The sequence below is a fragment of the Dreissena polymorpha genome, chromosome 14 (genome assembly GCF_020536995.1).
Source record: "Dreissena polymorpha isolate Duluth1 chromosome 14, UMN_Dpol_1.0, whole genome shotgun sequence".
NCBI lineage: Eukaryota > Metazoa > Mollusca > Bivalvia > Myida > Dreissenidae > Dreissena > Dreissena polymorpha.
Genome location: NC_068368.1, coordinates 70,153,840 through 70,166,843, shown reverse-complemented (window position 1 = coordinate 70,166,843; position 13,004 = coordinate 70,153,840). Strand labels below are relative to the sequence as shown.

The 13,004-nt window shown below is 36.2% G+C and overlaps 1 protein-coding gene and 1 long non-coding RNA gene across 3 annotated transcripts in view; both read left to right on the top strand.

Annotated features, from left to right (window-relative positions):
* Positions 1–13,004, top strand: part of LOC127858933 (AF4/FMR2 family member 1-like) — a 191,856-nt gene that overhangs the window by 18,517 nt on the left and 160,335 nt on the right. Inside the window, exon 2 of the mRNA XM_052396276.1 lies at positions 2,758–2,926. Coding sequence (XP_052252236.1) covers positions 2,758–2,926 — 169 coding nt within the window. The remainder of the gene's footprint in view (positions 1–2,757; positions 2,927–13,004) is intronic.
* On the top strand, positions 8,821–10,252 carry LOC127858951 (uncharacterized). 2 transcript variants are annotated; one of them, XR_008039205.1, is made up of 4 exons: positions 8,821–9,034; positions 9,283–9,408; positions 9,567–9,718; positions 9,897–10,252. It is a non-coding gene; the product is annotated as an uncharacterized LOC127858951 (long non-coding RNA). The 2 variants fall into 2 exon arrangements; XR_008039206.1 differs by having other exon boundaries at positions 9,283–9,434; positions 9,587–9,718.

The following is a 13,004-nucleotide window of genomic DNA, read 5'->3' as shown; positions in this document are numbered from 1 at the left end:
AAAGTGTGTGTGTATTTTGTGTTGTATAAATACATGAACATCATGTCAGGCGTAAATCGCGTGTTCAGTGGGAAAAATCCCTGCCCCGATTAGACGTTATTTCATCATCTCTTTAAATAGTAACAAATGCCAAAATGTATTTGATACTTTAGGAAATATGGAGAATGTTTGTGTATTGGAAATTACTACCAGCATTTTCTTTAAACTGGAATATACGGGATTATGGGGTAATAAGTAGCGATATTAACTGTATATTATGAACAAAATAAAACGAGTTTATATACGCATATTCAGACAATACAGGGCCCTCGTGTGGCCGTTTTTAACGCCGAATATCGGCGGGTTCCCTCATGAAAAAAGTATACTTTTTTCCCTTTTGTCTGCTTGTCTGCTAAAAATTCCCCCTCCAAAAATAAAATAAAAAAATAAATAAATATTTTGTTTTTTTTACTTTTATACCTATGTTGCCAGCTGGTATGGTGCTACTAACCTTTGATTAAATGTATATTTATGTAAATCACATTAAAATATAGCAATTTTAGGTGTTGAATGGTTGGTGAAAAGATCTTCTAAAATTCACCTTTACGCCCAAAACGACGCGAAATTCCCCTTCATGAGGGCTGTGGGTGGCTTCCCCTGGCGGCAAGAGAGGGCCCTGCACTAGCTATAATAAGCTGATAATTAACAAAACAAAAAATACGTCTTCACTGTCTTGATTGTTGATGTGGCTTCAAACTGCTAATTTTCTCAGCTTAAATATAATAGCAAAATCAACATGCAATTAATTTATAAATCCACCATATGCTGGAGCAGCCTTGACCAATTGTATGTGCGAAAACATAATTATGTGACCTTGTTTATGTGTGAAATACATACACTACGGGCGGGAAACAAACTTAATTGGCCAGACACATTAACTATGCTTACATGTATATGCTAATACAATCCGCGCATAATAAATTTATTATGATTTAAATTATTATTATAATTGTTCTTTCAAAATTTGTTAACTACATGTAACTAATAATTTTTAAAAGATTTTTTATTTTATGATGCGCATTGACTTGGCATCATGTCGCGGATCGCGGCATGCCTCGACGGACGGATGCGAAGCTTCGCCGCGAAATGCGACTTGCATACTGATGCGGCTTCAACGACTGACGCGGCATCGACTTGTTTCGCCTTGCCGCCGCGGATCGCGAAATACGTTTGTTCCGCGTTGGCTGTACTGTATTCCCAGATAATGAGGATCCAAAGTATTTAAGTTGCTTTTCTCTTCATTATCACTGCAAATTGTTGTAAAAATAAATTCGAAGAATTGACATAAATGTTAATGATGTGGAGTGTTAAGTAAATAATTTTTTCCAACAAAGGAGTTAACATCATTTTCTGCTTTATGAGATTAATTTAATTTTTTTACTGGCACCTTATATTCCAGCGTCCATGGACCTTAAAAGAGGTGTTTTTAACTTCCTTATTGTGTTGTTTCATTAGGTGATATATCCATGTGTTAAATCCTGTAAGACAGAAATATTCCTCACTAATATTTATAATGTACATGATTTCAGCAAATTAGTCTAAATCACATAAGATTGTTTTATTTAAAGTGCTCATGTATTTTGTGTAAATCCTTAGTCCCTATAAAAAGTATGCAAAAATTATGCTGAATAGACTGAGTATCACATCATCCCCATGGAAAGCATTGTTGTTTTGACTGCGATATAAAAACTTTGAAGCGAAAAGAACATTGGGATTTTTTACGCAGACTTCCCCAAAAAGTGTAAGACATCCGTTTTGTCCACCTGCAAACTTGCTGTACCAAAATGAAAATCACCGACCAATTAAATATACCGTATTTTCGCATCTGTAGTATTTTTTGTTGTTTTGTATCGTGAAGGGTTAAACAAATACCTATTTTTATTTTATACTTTCCGGTGGTTTAAAGAGAAATATCAGTGAATTAAAACTGATAATTTCACTGTTTCAAACAATGAAAATTATCAGTGAAAATTATCGATAATTTTCACTGTTCATGTTAAATGACGTCATTTTTTGGACGAAATGATGTCATTTTCCCAACGTAATTCTTTAGTTAAACTCTTTAACAATGTATATAAACTGTGAAATAAAGCATAAACTAAAAAGAAAATTTGTTGGGTTCGGTTGATTATCGATTGTAATTCACTCGTGATCATATAAAATGTATATTTTCACTCGTGGCTGCGCCACTCGTGAAAATATTATTTTCTATGATCACTCGTGAATTAAAATCGATAATCCACCGAATCCAACAAATATCCTCTATATAATGGACCATTACTTTGCTCCTTCTGTATCCCCTTGCTTCGAACAATAATTATAACTAAATTCATCTAAAGACCCTGTGTAGTCCATGATTAGCTTACATATATGCAGTCTGCACAGCTTTGTATGCTGATCCATGCAGGATGTTACTTTATATACATACATTAAGCCAGGTTTTCATCTATACATTTGTGTGAGAAGACACTTTACACTTATGCACTAAGCCAGGTTTCAAACATCATATAAGCCTTGTTTAGAGAAAAATGGGCTTAATGCAGGTTCCTAAAGTGACATCACATGTTAGTTTGTGTAGTCGATACTTTACGCCTATACTTTATTATTGCTAAGAAGAAACTTTACGCACATGCATTATGTCCAGTTTTCTCAGAACACTGCTTACATTGTTGAGCATATGTTACATATTGCCTAAATATCCCATATCTCCATTTCCAGTGGGGTGCCATGTCTGCCGGACCTGTCTACGGAGGATCTGAAGGACCTGCAGAAGCGTGCAGCCAAGGCCAAGAGGCACGAGGAGCTGGCCAAGAGAAAACAGACGCCCTACATGCCCACTGCAAACCTTCCCTTGACCAGCTCTGTTGTATTTGGGAACCCAGTGAAGGTTACTAACTTTTGGTTTTGTGTTGGTGTTCAATTAAAAAACTAGTTAAGCTGATTTTTATGCCCCGGATCGAATGATCGGGGGCATATTGTTTTTGGCCTGTCTGTCTGTCTGTCATTCCGTCATTCTGTCATTCTGTCCCAAAACTTTAACCTTACAGTAAAGTTTTGCAATAACTTTTGAAATTTTAAACAAAGCAACTTGATATTTGGCATGCATGTGTATCTCATGAAGCTGCGCATTTTGAGTGGTGAAAGGTCAAGGTCATCCTTCAAGGTCAAAGGTAAAAAAAAAACAATGGCGCATTAGGGGCATTGTGTTTCTGACAAACACATCTCTTGTTTTGTTTGAGTTTGCTTTTGTTGACAGCCAAAGTTGACATGCCCGTTTCTGGGTGTAACTTGTATTTGTTGCCTTTTAAGAAAAACTATTGAAATGTTCCCCCCAACCAGAGAAAAGAACAAACTTAATGAAGTTACATGTACATGACTGTATATGATTAGCTTTATGCAAAAATGGGTGCTTACAATTCGCAGCCAGCATGTATCTATGTTTTCCTTATATAGAATAAGACCCATTTTCACAGGACACGGCTCGTATTTCAATCTATTACAACAAAAGTCTATGCAATTAACATAACATGAACAGCTTGCAGCAAAAGACCAACTTTCTGCAGAAGCAAAGTGATGATGCAGCAAATTAATCCGGGAATATTTCATAGCAGATGTTACCAACATACCAGCATATTTGTACTCTCTGAGAGAAATTGCTTTTTATGGGTCAATTGATGATTGTTAAATTATTGATTGAGACTTGTTTGCACACATATTTATGATACAAACACTTTCTGAAGTGATAGTGTTTCCACTATTTTGTTTGACTTTTTATCCCTCGCCATAGGCGGAGGGATATTGTTTTGGCGTTGTCCGTCCATCCGTCCGTCCATCTTTCCGTCCTTCCGTCCGTCCGGCTATTTGTGTCCGGAGCTATATCTTGGAAGTGCTTTGGCGGATTTCATTGGAACTTGGTTTGAGTATATATATGGATACGATGATGATCTGTCCAGAAAACTTTTGTGTCCAGAAGTATAATGGCGGGGGATATCGATTAAAATAATTTGCTTGTTTAAACTTGATATTCTAGTGTATTTACCTTGAAACAGTATGCATGTTGTGCTTTCAATATTACATTGTTATACATAAGACAGGAAGTTAACTTGTATGTGTTTTCATGACTATTAAGAACACATGTAACTTATATACTTCTCAGACTTCCCAAGCACATGCCTTACATTCTCATAGGCTGTTAAAAATGTAGACATAGTACACTGAATGCCAGTTAGTAATATTTATTCTGTCGTAACAAAGCACTTACTTCATCACATGGATGTATACACAGTCGTTGCTGATGCATACTCAATTCATTCTTATCAGGCGATCTTACTTTGAAATCATACAAACTGTTTGTTGTGATAGGTTACACATAGTTCTGATATGTCATAGACTTTGCCTTTTGTCCAACACTATATGCTACCACTCTTTAATACTTTAATACAGGTGGTGATTTTAACCTTGGCCTATCCACCGATATCAGGCAACCTCAATTTGCTATTGGCTCAATTTTGAGTGTGAATACCATTTAGAAAATGATGCTTAAGTTATGACCAGTCCAGGGATCATATTTTTTTTGGTTTTGTCGGTCCTAGACCGATTGGGGTCATGTAAGACCGATTGAAAATCCCAAACAGTCGGTCCGATTCTGTTTGCTATTAAAATTCCCATGTCATGAAATCGATTACACAGTGTACATGCTAACACACCCTAATGACATTCTTATCTCGATTAGGTGTGATAACCATTCGCTGCAGTCTCTAAACCGGCCAGGACCGGTTTATTGCGCGTCAGACCAAGAATCAAAAACTTGTGAACAGCGGATAAAAGACGCATCCGAAAAGACGCGTCTGAATGCACGCGCTGTAACTAAACAAAACATGCTGATACATTTTCCACCAGCGTTATAATCCGGTAATATAATAAGAATGAAAGTCGCGGATGATCGACAGAACAGCCGAAAGTTATTTTTATGGGCGGAACTTCACATAAAATAGTACACAAGGAAAATAATATACATTGAATAAATCTTTAGTAAAACCGTGTTAGAATCGAAATAATTCGTGTACTTTATACTTTGTTGTTGAATAACTCACGACCGGAAAATTAGATGCGTGGTTTCAAATGCTTCGCTCTCGTGATTAAATCCCTACGCATCTAAACTATCGGCCGTGGGTTATTTGACAACAAATTATTTATTAAATATTTGGTTGTTGTTGTCAGTAGCCAACCTACGCACAGACATTTGTTTGGTTCAGTGCATGTTTGTAAGCTATTATCGAGTAGACAACAATTAAAAACATCGGTATAGACTTACACAGATTAATAATATTGACAACGATGAAAAAAGTCTGATAAAACAGCACACGAAACAACAATGAAATACCAAATGATAAAACCAGTTGAGAAAACTCGTTCCGTATAAAAAAATGCCTAAGGAAATTTTACTTGTACATGTATTATACCATCTTCATGAATGGCAAAATGAATGGTATATATTTTAACGTAATTTGTCATAATTTCGGATATACATTTTCGGATACTTTTCCCCATTTATATCCGGACCGATTGATGTTGCGAGAAAATATGATCCCTGGACCAGTCCCAATTGGCAACATCATCTAACTACACTTTGACTTTAACTATTAATTTTAATATGCCCCCCCCCCCCCCCCCCCCCCCCCCCCGGCATCTACTGATGTGGTAAACATGTAGCCATTCACCTATTCATATGTTAGTCCGTCCATCATTCACAAAATGATACATTATGTTTAACATCAATTATGATTCCTTCAAAGCTTTGAAATTATAGACACATCCACATCTCCATCACCTCATATTGACATTGACCTTTTTATGTCCCTCACCACTATAGTGGAGGTCATATTGTTTTTGCCCTGTCTGTTGGTTGGTTGGTCTGTTGGTTTGCGCCAACTTTAACATTTTGCAATAACTTTTGCTATATTGAATATAGCAACTTGATATTTGGCATGCATGTGTATCTCATGGAGCTGCACATTTTGAGTGGTGAAAGGTCAAGGTCATCCTTCAAGGTCAAAGGTCAAATATATAGTTTCAAAGCGGCGCAAAAGGGGACATAGTGTTTCTGACAAACACATATCTTGTTTTGGTCTTAGAGTAATTCAGAAGGTCCAAAGTCTTGGTTAAGCCAAAATGACACTTAGTATAGCATCAGTACTGCTTGCTATATAGCTTTGACACTTCACCTGACCTAGTATAGCATCAGTACTGCTTGCTATATAGCTTTGACACTTCACCTGACCTAATTTGGCCTTGACATTGACCTACTTTTGGGCCACCTTAATCTGATAGCTCAGGAAAAGTTTTAGCTGTGCTTTGACTGAAATATTGTTGAAAAGGTAAAAAACAAACAATTGGACTTTTTCATCAGGTTTAATTCTTGGTTAACATTATTTGACTGTTTGCTTAACATCTATACTACTTACTTTAAAGCTTTGATACTTTCATTTAACTCTCAGCAAACACACATCATCTGACCTCTTTTTCACCTTGACATTCACTTACATTTGGAATATAGGCCAATGAATAAATACCGGAATGGCTTTTAGCCAGCCTCTTGCTTTGTTAACAACAACACTTCTTTATCCAACACTTTAAAATGTTCACCATTGTTGCTTATAATCATTCAAATCTGTCCAAAGTACTTCTAACTTGACCTAATTATGGCTTTCAATCATGGGCATTGACTGATCAGCACAAAATTGAAGCCTTAATTGGCGGCATGTGGGTTTCTAAACACCATGGCTTGTGTGGTTTGTATTTATAAATGCATCTGTCAGTCTTGTTTTTGTTGATAAAAATAATGCTGTCTTGAGTTTTCAGTTTTCATAAAGGCATGCCTATAATAATGTTTTCAGATGGATTCTTCTCTGGTTTGCTTCAAATTGTTTTCTCAAGAACGCATCTTTCAACTTTTACTGGAAGCCATTATAAGATATAATGTGTCTGTTTTATATCAATAACCCTTTGCATGCTGGGAAATTTGTTGTCAGCTAAAATGTCGTCTGCTGAATTTCTAAAATTAAAATTCTCTTCGATTTTTTTCACAGAATACTATCAGAATTGCAAACAGTTTGGATCCTGATGAGACGCCAGGTTCTGTGGCGTCTCATCTGGATCCAAACTGTTTGCAAAGGCCTTCAAAATTCGGTTCCACCACTGAAAGAGATAAACATACATGACAGAATCAATGTTGAATGTGATACAGTATGGCTATCAAAATATTTTGAGCCTGCATATTTAGATTGAGAACATTTAACATGCAAAGTGGCATAAAACAGGTGAACATTGGCAGGGGAATCATCTCTGAGAAAACTGTTGACTAATAGGAATGCTGTATGGAATTTAAAGGGGTATTTTCCCAGCTTAGTGATTTTGTATGATTAAGACCCCTAGAAGCGAGGGTTTATTGCTTTGCACATGTCTTTTGAGCAGTTGAATAGTCTGTCAGTCAGTCTGTAGACCATTTTGTTAAGCGCAAATGCTTTGACCTACAGTCATGACAATTGGTCACATGGTCATGCAATATTGAAATATCTTTGAACAATTTTTGAAACTGAGCTGCATGGCAAGGGACATACATGATTTAAAAACATCTCTTGTTATAATCTTTTAAAGGGTTTATATGCCTTTGGCATCAATAGCCATTGTCTCAACACTAATAGCTATTGGCCTTGCATTATTCTGTCAGTCTGTTGGTCCGAAGTTAACCCAAACTGACACTTTTTGGCTTAACATAAATACTACTTACTAAAATCTTTGATACTTTAATTCAACATATAGCACACACACATTATTTGACCTCATTTTGACCTTGACATTGACCTTTTTTCTCTTAGACATATGTCAGTGGGCCAATATTGATCAATACTGTCCAGGCATCCTCAGGGGTGCATAGCATCTGGTTTATTGATCACAGCATCTTGATGCTAATAATGTGACCTTGTCTTGGAGCAGGAAATTGGTACTAGTAATACAATCAATATAAATAAATGAGCATGAAGTACATTATTGAAGTTAGCCTTTAAATATGTGCATATTGATAATTTAAGAATTAAAGAAGAAAAAATGCATGGAAGAGCACACATTTTTTGCAGGCATGAGTCCCCTACACAAACAAGTAGCTTTGTTATTCCATCTGTATAACTTATTACTGCTATATATATAGATATATATATTTGCTTTTATACAAGGATATAATGATGATGTGAAATGCTATAGATATGCTTTTTAGCCTTATAAATTCTCATGAATGTGGCTCATGTACTATTCTTTTCCTTGCTGACTCAGCTTGGTTCTCATTATGTGTAACTAGATCTAATGCCAGAGTATTTATATGATTTAATTATGGAAAATTACTCTTGAATAGTTTTGAGTAAAGGTTGTCTTGTATGGCTACTATGGGTGTCCATGTATAAGCCCTATTTATTGCAAAAGAAGTATTGAATAAACAAATTCATATTTGTGTTTTTTTTTCCAATTGATTTCAACTCTAATCTGGTATTCTGACTTAACCCAAAACATTTTTTTAAAAGGACAATGAAAACCTTGAATGATCCATCAATTGTTTCATAATTATGTCCTTGATATGTTATCTCACTGTGTTTATTTTGAGAAGCAATTGTTAATGTCACGTCATATTTGGCTGCAGAATTTCTAAATTAGGATACAGTTGCCAAATACGGACGAATATCGGATAATCTGGAAGCTTGGGTTGACTGCTAATGATTTGAGAATTCATTTCTTTTTATGTCCCCCACTATAGTAGTGGGGGACATATTGTTTTTGCCCTGTCTGTTGGTCTGTCTGTTGGTCTGTCTGTTTGCGCCAACTTTAACATTTTGCAATAACTTTTGCTATATTGAAGATAGCAACTTCATATTTGGCATGCATGTGTATCTCATGAAGCTGCACATTTTGAGTGGTGAAAGGTCAAGGTCATCCTTCAAGGTCAGAGGTCAAATATATGTGGCCAAAATAGCTCATTATGTCCCCCACTATAGTAGTGGGGGACATATTGTTTTTGCCCTGTCTGTTGGTCTGTTGGTCTGTCTGTCTGTCTGTTTGCGCCAACTTTAACATTTTGCAATAACTTTTTCTATATTGAAGATAGCAACTTCATATTTGGCATGCATGTGTATCTCATGAAGCTGCACATTTTGAGTTGTGAACGGTCAAGGTCAAGGTCATCCTTCAAGGTCAGAGGTCAAATATATGTGGCCAAAATCGCTCATTTTATGAATACTTTTGCAATATTGAAGATAGCAACTTGATATTTGGCATGCATGTGTATCTCATGGAGCTGCACATTTTGAGTGGTGAAAGGTCAAGGTCAAGGTCATCCTTCAAGGTCAGAGGTCAATTATTTGTGGCCAAAATCGCTCATTTTATGAATACTTTTGCAATATTGAAGATAGCAACTTGATATTTGGCATGCATGTGCATCTCATGGAGCTGCTCATTTTGAGTGGTGAAAGGTCAAGGTCAAGGTCATCCTTCAAGGTCAGAGGTCAAATATATGTGGCCCAAATCGCTTATTTTATGAATACTTTTGCAATATTGAAGATAGCAACTTGATATTTGGCATGCATGTGTATCTCATGGAGCTGCACATTTTGAGTGGTGAAAGGTCAAGGTCAAGGTCATCCTTCACAAGGTCAAGGTCATCCTACAATGTCAAACATCATATAGGGGGACATTGTGTTTCACAAACACATCTTGTTTTATGATTACTTTTGCAATATTTAAGATAGCAACTTGATATTTGGCATGCATGTGTATCTCATGGAGCTGCACATTTTGAGTGGTGAAAGGTCAAGGTCATCCTTCAAGGTCAGAGGTCAATTATATGTGGCCAAAATCGCTCATTTTATGAATACTTTTGCAATATTGAAGATAGCAACTTGATATTTGGCATGCATGTGCATCTCATGGAGCTGCTCATTTTGAGTGGTGAAAGGTCAAGGTCATCCTTCAAGGTCAGAGGTCAAATATATGTGGCCCAAATCGCTTATTTTATGAATACTTTTGCAATATTGAAGATAGCAACTTGATATTTGGCATGCATGTGTATCTCATGGAGCTGCACATTTTGAGTGGTGAAAGGTCAAGGTCAAGGTCATCCTTCACAAGGTCAATGTCAAACATCATATAGGGGGACATTGTGTTTCACAAACACATCTTGTTTCTTTTCTTCTCGCTTATATTGCCCTTAACCCTTTCCCTCTCAGAAGCAAAGTGGAAATGGCTATGTGCAAAAAGCATAAAACCAGAACAGCCTGCAAATTACTTGCAGCCTGTTCAGGTTTTATGCTGTTTGCTGCATGCTCATCAGTATCTAAGTGTTGAAAATGAAGCCTTTCAAATGTGAATCAGGTAAGAAATGTCTTTAATTAAATTTAATTTTCTAAGGGACTACAAATGCGTCAAAATACATATCTAAAGTGGTGAAGGGTTAAAGGAAGCCTGTTAAGAACAAAAAGTGTAGTTGCCATAAAAGCTCTGACAGTTTTGTTTTTTAAGCAGCTTTTCTGCAGTAACTTGACCTTTCTTTTACAGAGACAAGCATCTCATTTTGAGACAAGCTATTTTTACTCTGCAGCTATCATTAACCAGCACTTATGACAGTTAATATATACATGTACCTGTTGCAGTTCCTCAATGCACTCTTGTATAATTTGTGTTTTAAAATCATGACTGATCTAGCTTTTAATGTCAGTGCAGCTGTCCATTTTATGTGCACTATTTACATAATATTGGGATGAGGATTTCATTCAGTAAAATGTTAGCAAAAAACTGTTGCCTTAATTGTTTCTAAGATGTCCTAAATATGACTTAATTACTAAAACGGTCAATTGTAACTAAAAACTTAAGATTTGAATACAAATCGGAATGTTTGAATAGTATTTCAACATGGCTGTTTTCACACTTAAAAATATTGTCTTCTGAATAACATGTGACAATATTGATCACCATTAATTTGATACAATAAAATGATTGAGAGTTTTTAGCTCACCTGATTGCTTAGGTGAGCTTTTGTGACCGGTCTTTGTCCGTCTGTCCGTCCGTCCGTCGTCCACATTTGTTCGTAAACACTCTAGAGGCCACATTTATTGTCTGATCTTCATGGAACTTGGTCAGAAGCTTTGTCCCAATGAATCTCGGTCGAGTTCGAAACTGGGTCGTGCCGGGTCAAAAACCTGGTCACTAGGTCAAAAAAAAGAAAAAACTTGTAAACACTGTAGAAGTCACATTTCATGCCCAATCTTCATGTATATTTGTCAAAATGTTTGTCTTAATGATATGTTGGTTGAGTTCAAAAGTGGTTCTGGTCAGTTGAAAAACATGGCCGCCAGTGGACGGGGCAGTTTTCCTTATTTGGCAATAGAGAAACCTTGTAAACACTCTAGAAGTCACAATATTTGCCCAATCATCATGAAAGTTAATCAAAACATTGGTTTTATTGATATCTCGGACAAGTTCGAAAATGGTCCAGATCGGTGAAAAAACATGGCCGCCAGTGGGCGGGGCATTTTTCTCTATATGTATATAGTGAAAACATGTGAACTCTCTAGAAGTCACATTATTGGCCTAATTTTCATGAAATTTGGTCAGAACATTTGTTTCCTTGATATGAGTTGAGTTCGAAAATGGTTCCGGTCAGTTGAATAATATGGCTGCCAGGGGGGGGGGGGCAGTTTTCTTATATTTATATAGTAAAAAAAGCTTGTGAACACTCTAGAAGTTACATTTTTTGCCCAATCATCATGAAACTTGGTGAAAAGATTTGTTTTATATATATCTCAGATGAGTGTGCAAATGGCCCAGATCGGTAAAAAAACATGGCTGCCAGGGGGGGGGGGGGGCATTTTTCCTTATGTGGCTAGAGAGAAACCTTGTGATCGAACACTATAGAAGTCACATTTTTTGCCTAATCATCGTGAAACTTAATCAATACATTGGTTTAATTGATTTCTCGGACAAGTTGGAAAATGGCGCAGATCAGTGAAACACACTTTTAGCTCACCTGATTGCTCAGGTGACGTTTTAGGATTGGTCTTTGTCTGCCATCCGCCTGTTCACATTTGGTTTCTAAACACTCTAGCATTCACATTTCACAAGCATTCTTTATCAAAGTTGCTGAAAGATCTCCGTCAATTTTGATAATGAGCAAAATCACATTATTAATGCCATAATTATTGCCCTTAGATTGTCCAAATTTTCATTATATTATACAAAATCCTTTTAAACACTCTAGAGGTCACTATTTTGTTTCAGATTTTATGAATCTTGGTCATAATATTTATGTTTGTAAGCAAAGTTTGATGTTTGGTAAGGGGTGTCAACTCAAAATATAGGTCACCAGGTCAAATCTTACAAAAATAAAAACACTCCATACGCCAGTGTTTTGGTTCAATAATGATGAAACTTGACCAGGATGTTTGTCTGGACAATATCTAGGTCAAGTTTGACGTTAGGTAAAGATTGAATGAACCGACTCCTCTCAGGTGAGCGAACTAGGGCCTATCTTGGCCCTTTTGTTTAATTTGCCAAAATGTTACTATTTATTATCATAAGGCATGTTTAAGTAGGGAAAAAACATGTAACATAACATGCATTAACCAAATTATTTTCAAATATAAAACAGTGTATGTCTGGTGTAGAGATGAAAAATTGTGTTTATCGACAGTCTAGAGCTAATGTGTTGAGAAGTCTGTTTGGGGGGACTATAAATTTTGTTGAAAAATGACAGAAATCCACTTGATTTATTCATTGAAAACAAGGTGTAAATTACTGTGTAGGCTTCCTTGAAGATTGGTATATCAATATAAACCTACAGACTGAGCATAATGCTGAGAAGAAGTTGCACTGATTGTTTTGAGACATATCTACCATTCTTGTTGTGATTTCAAAACCAGCCCTTAAAG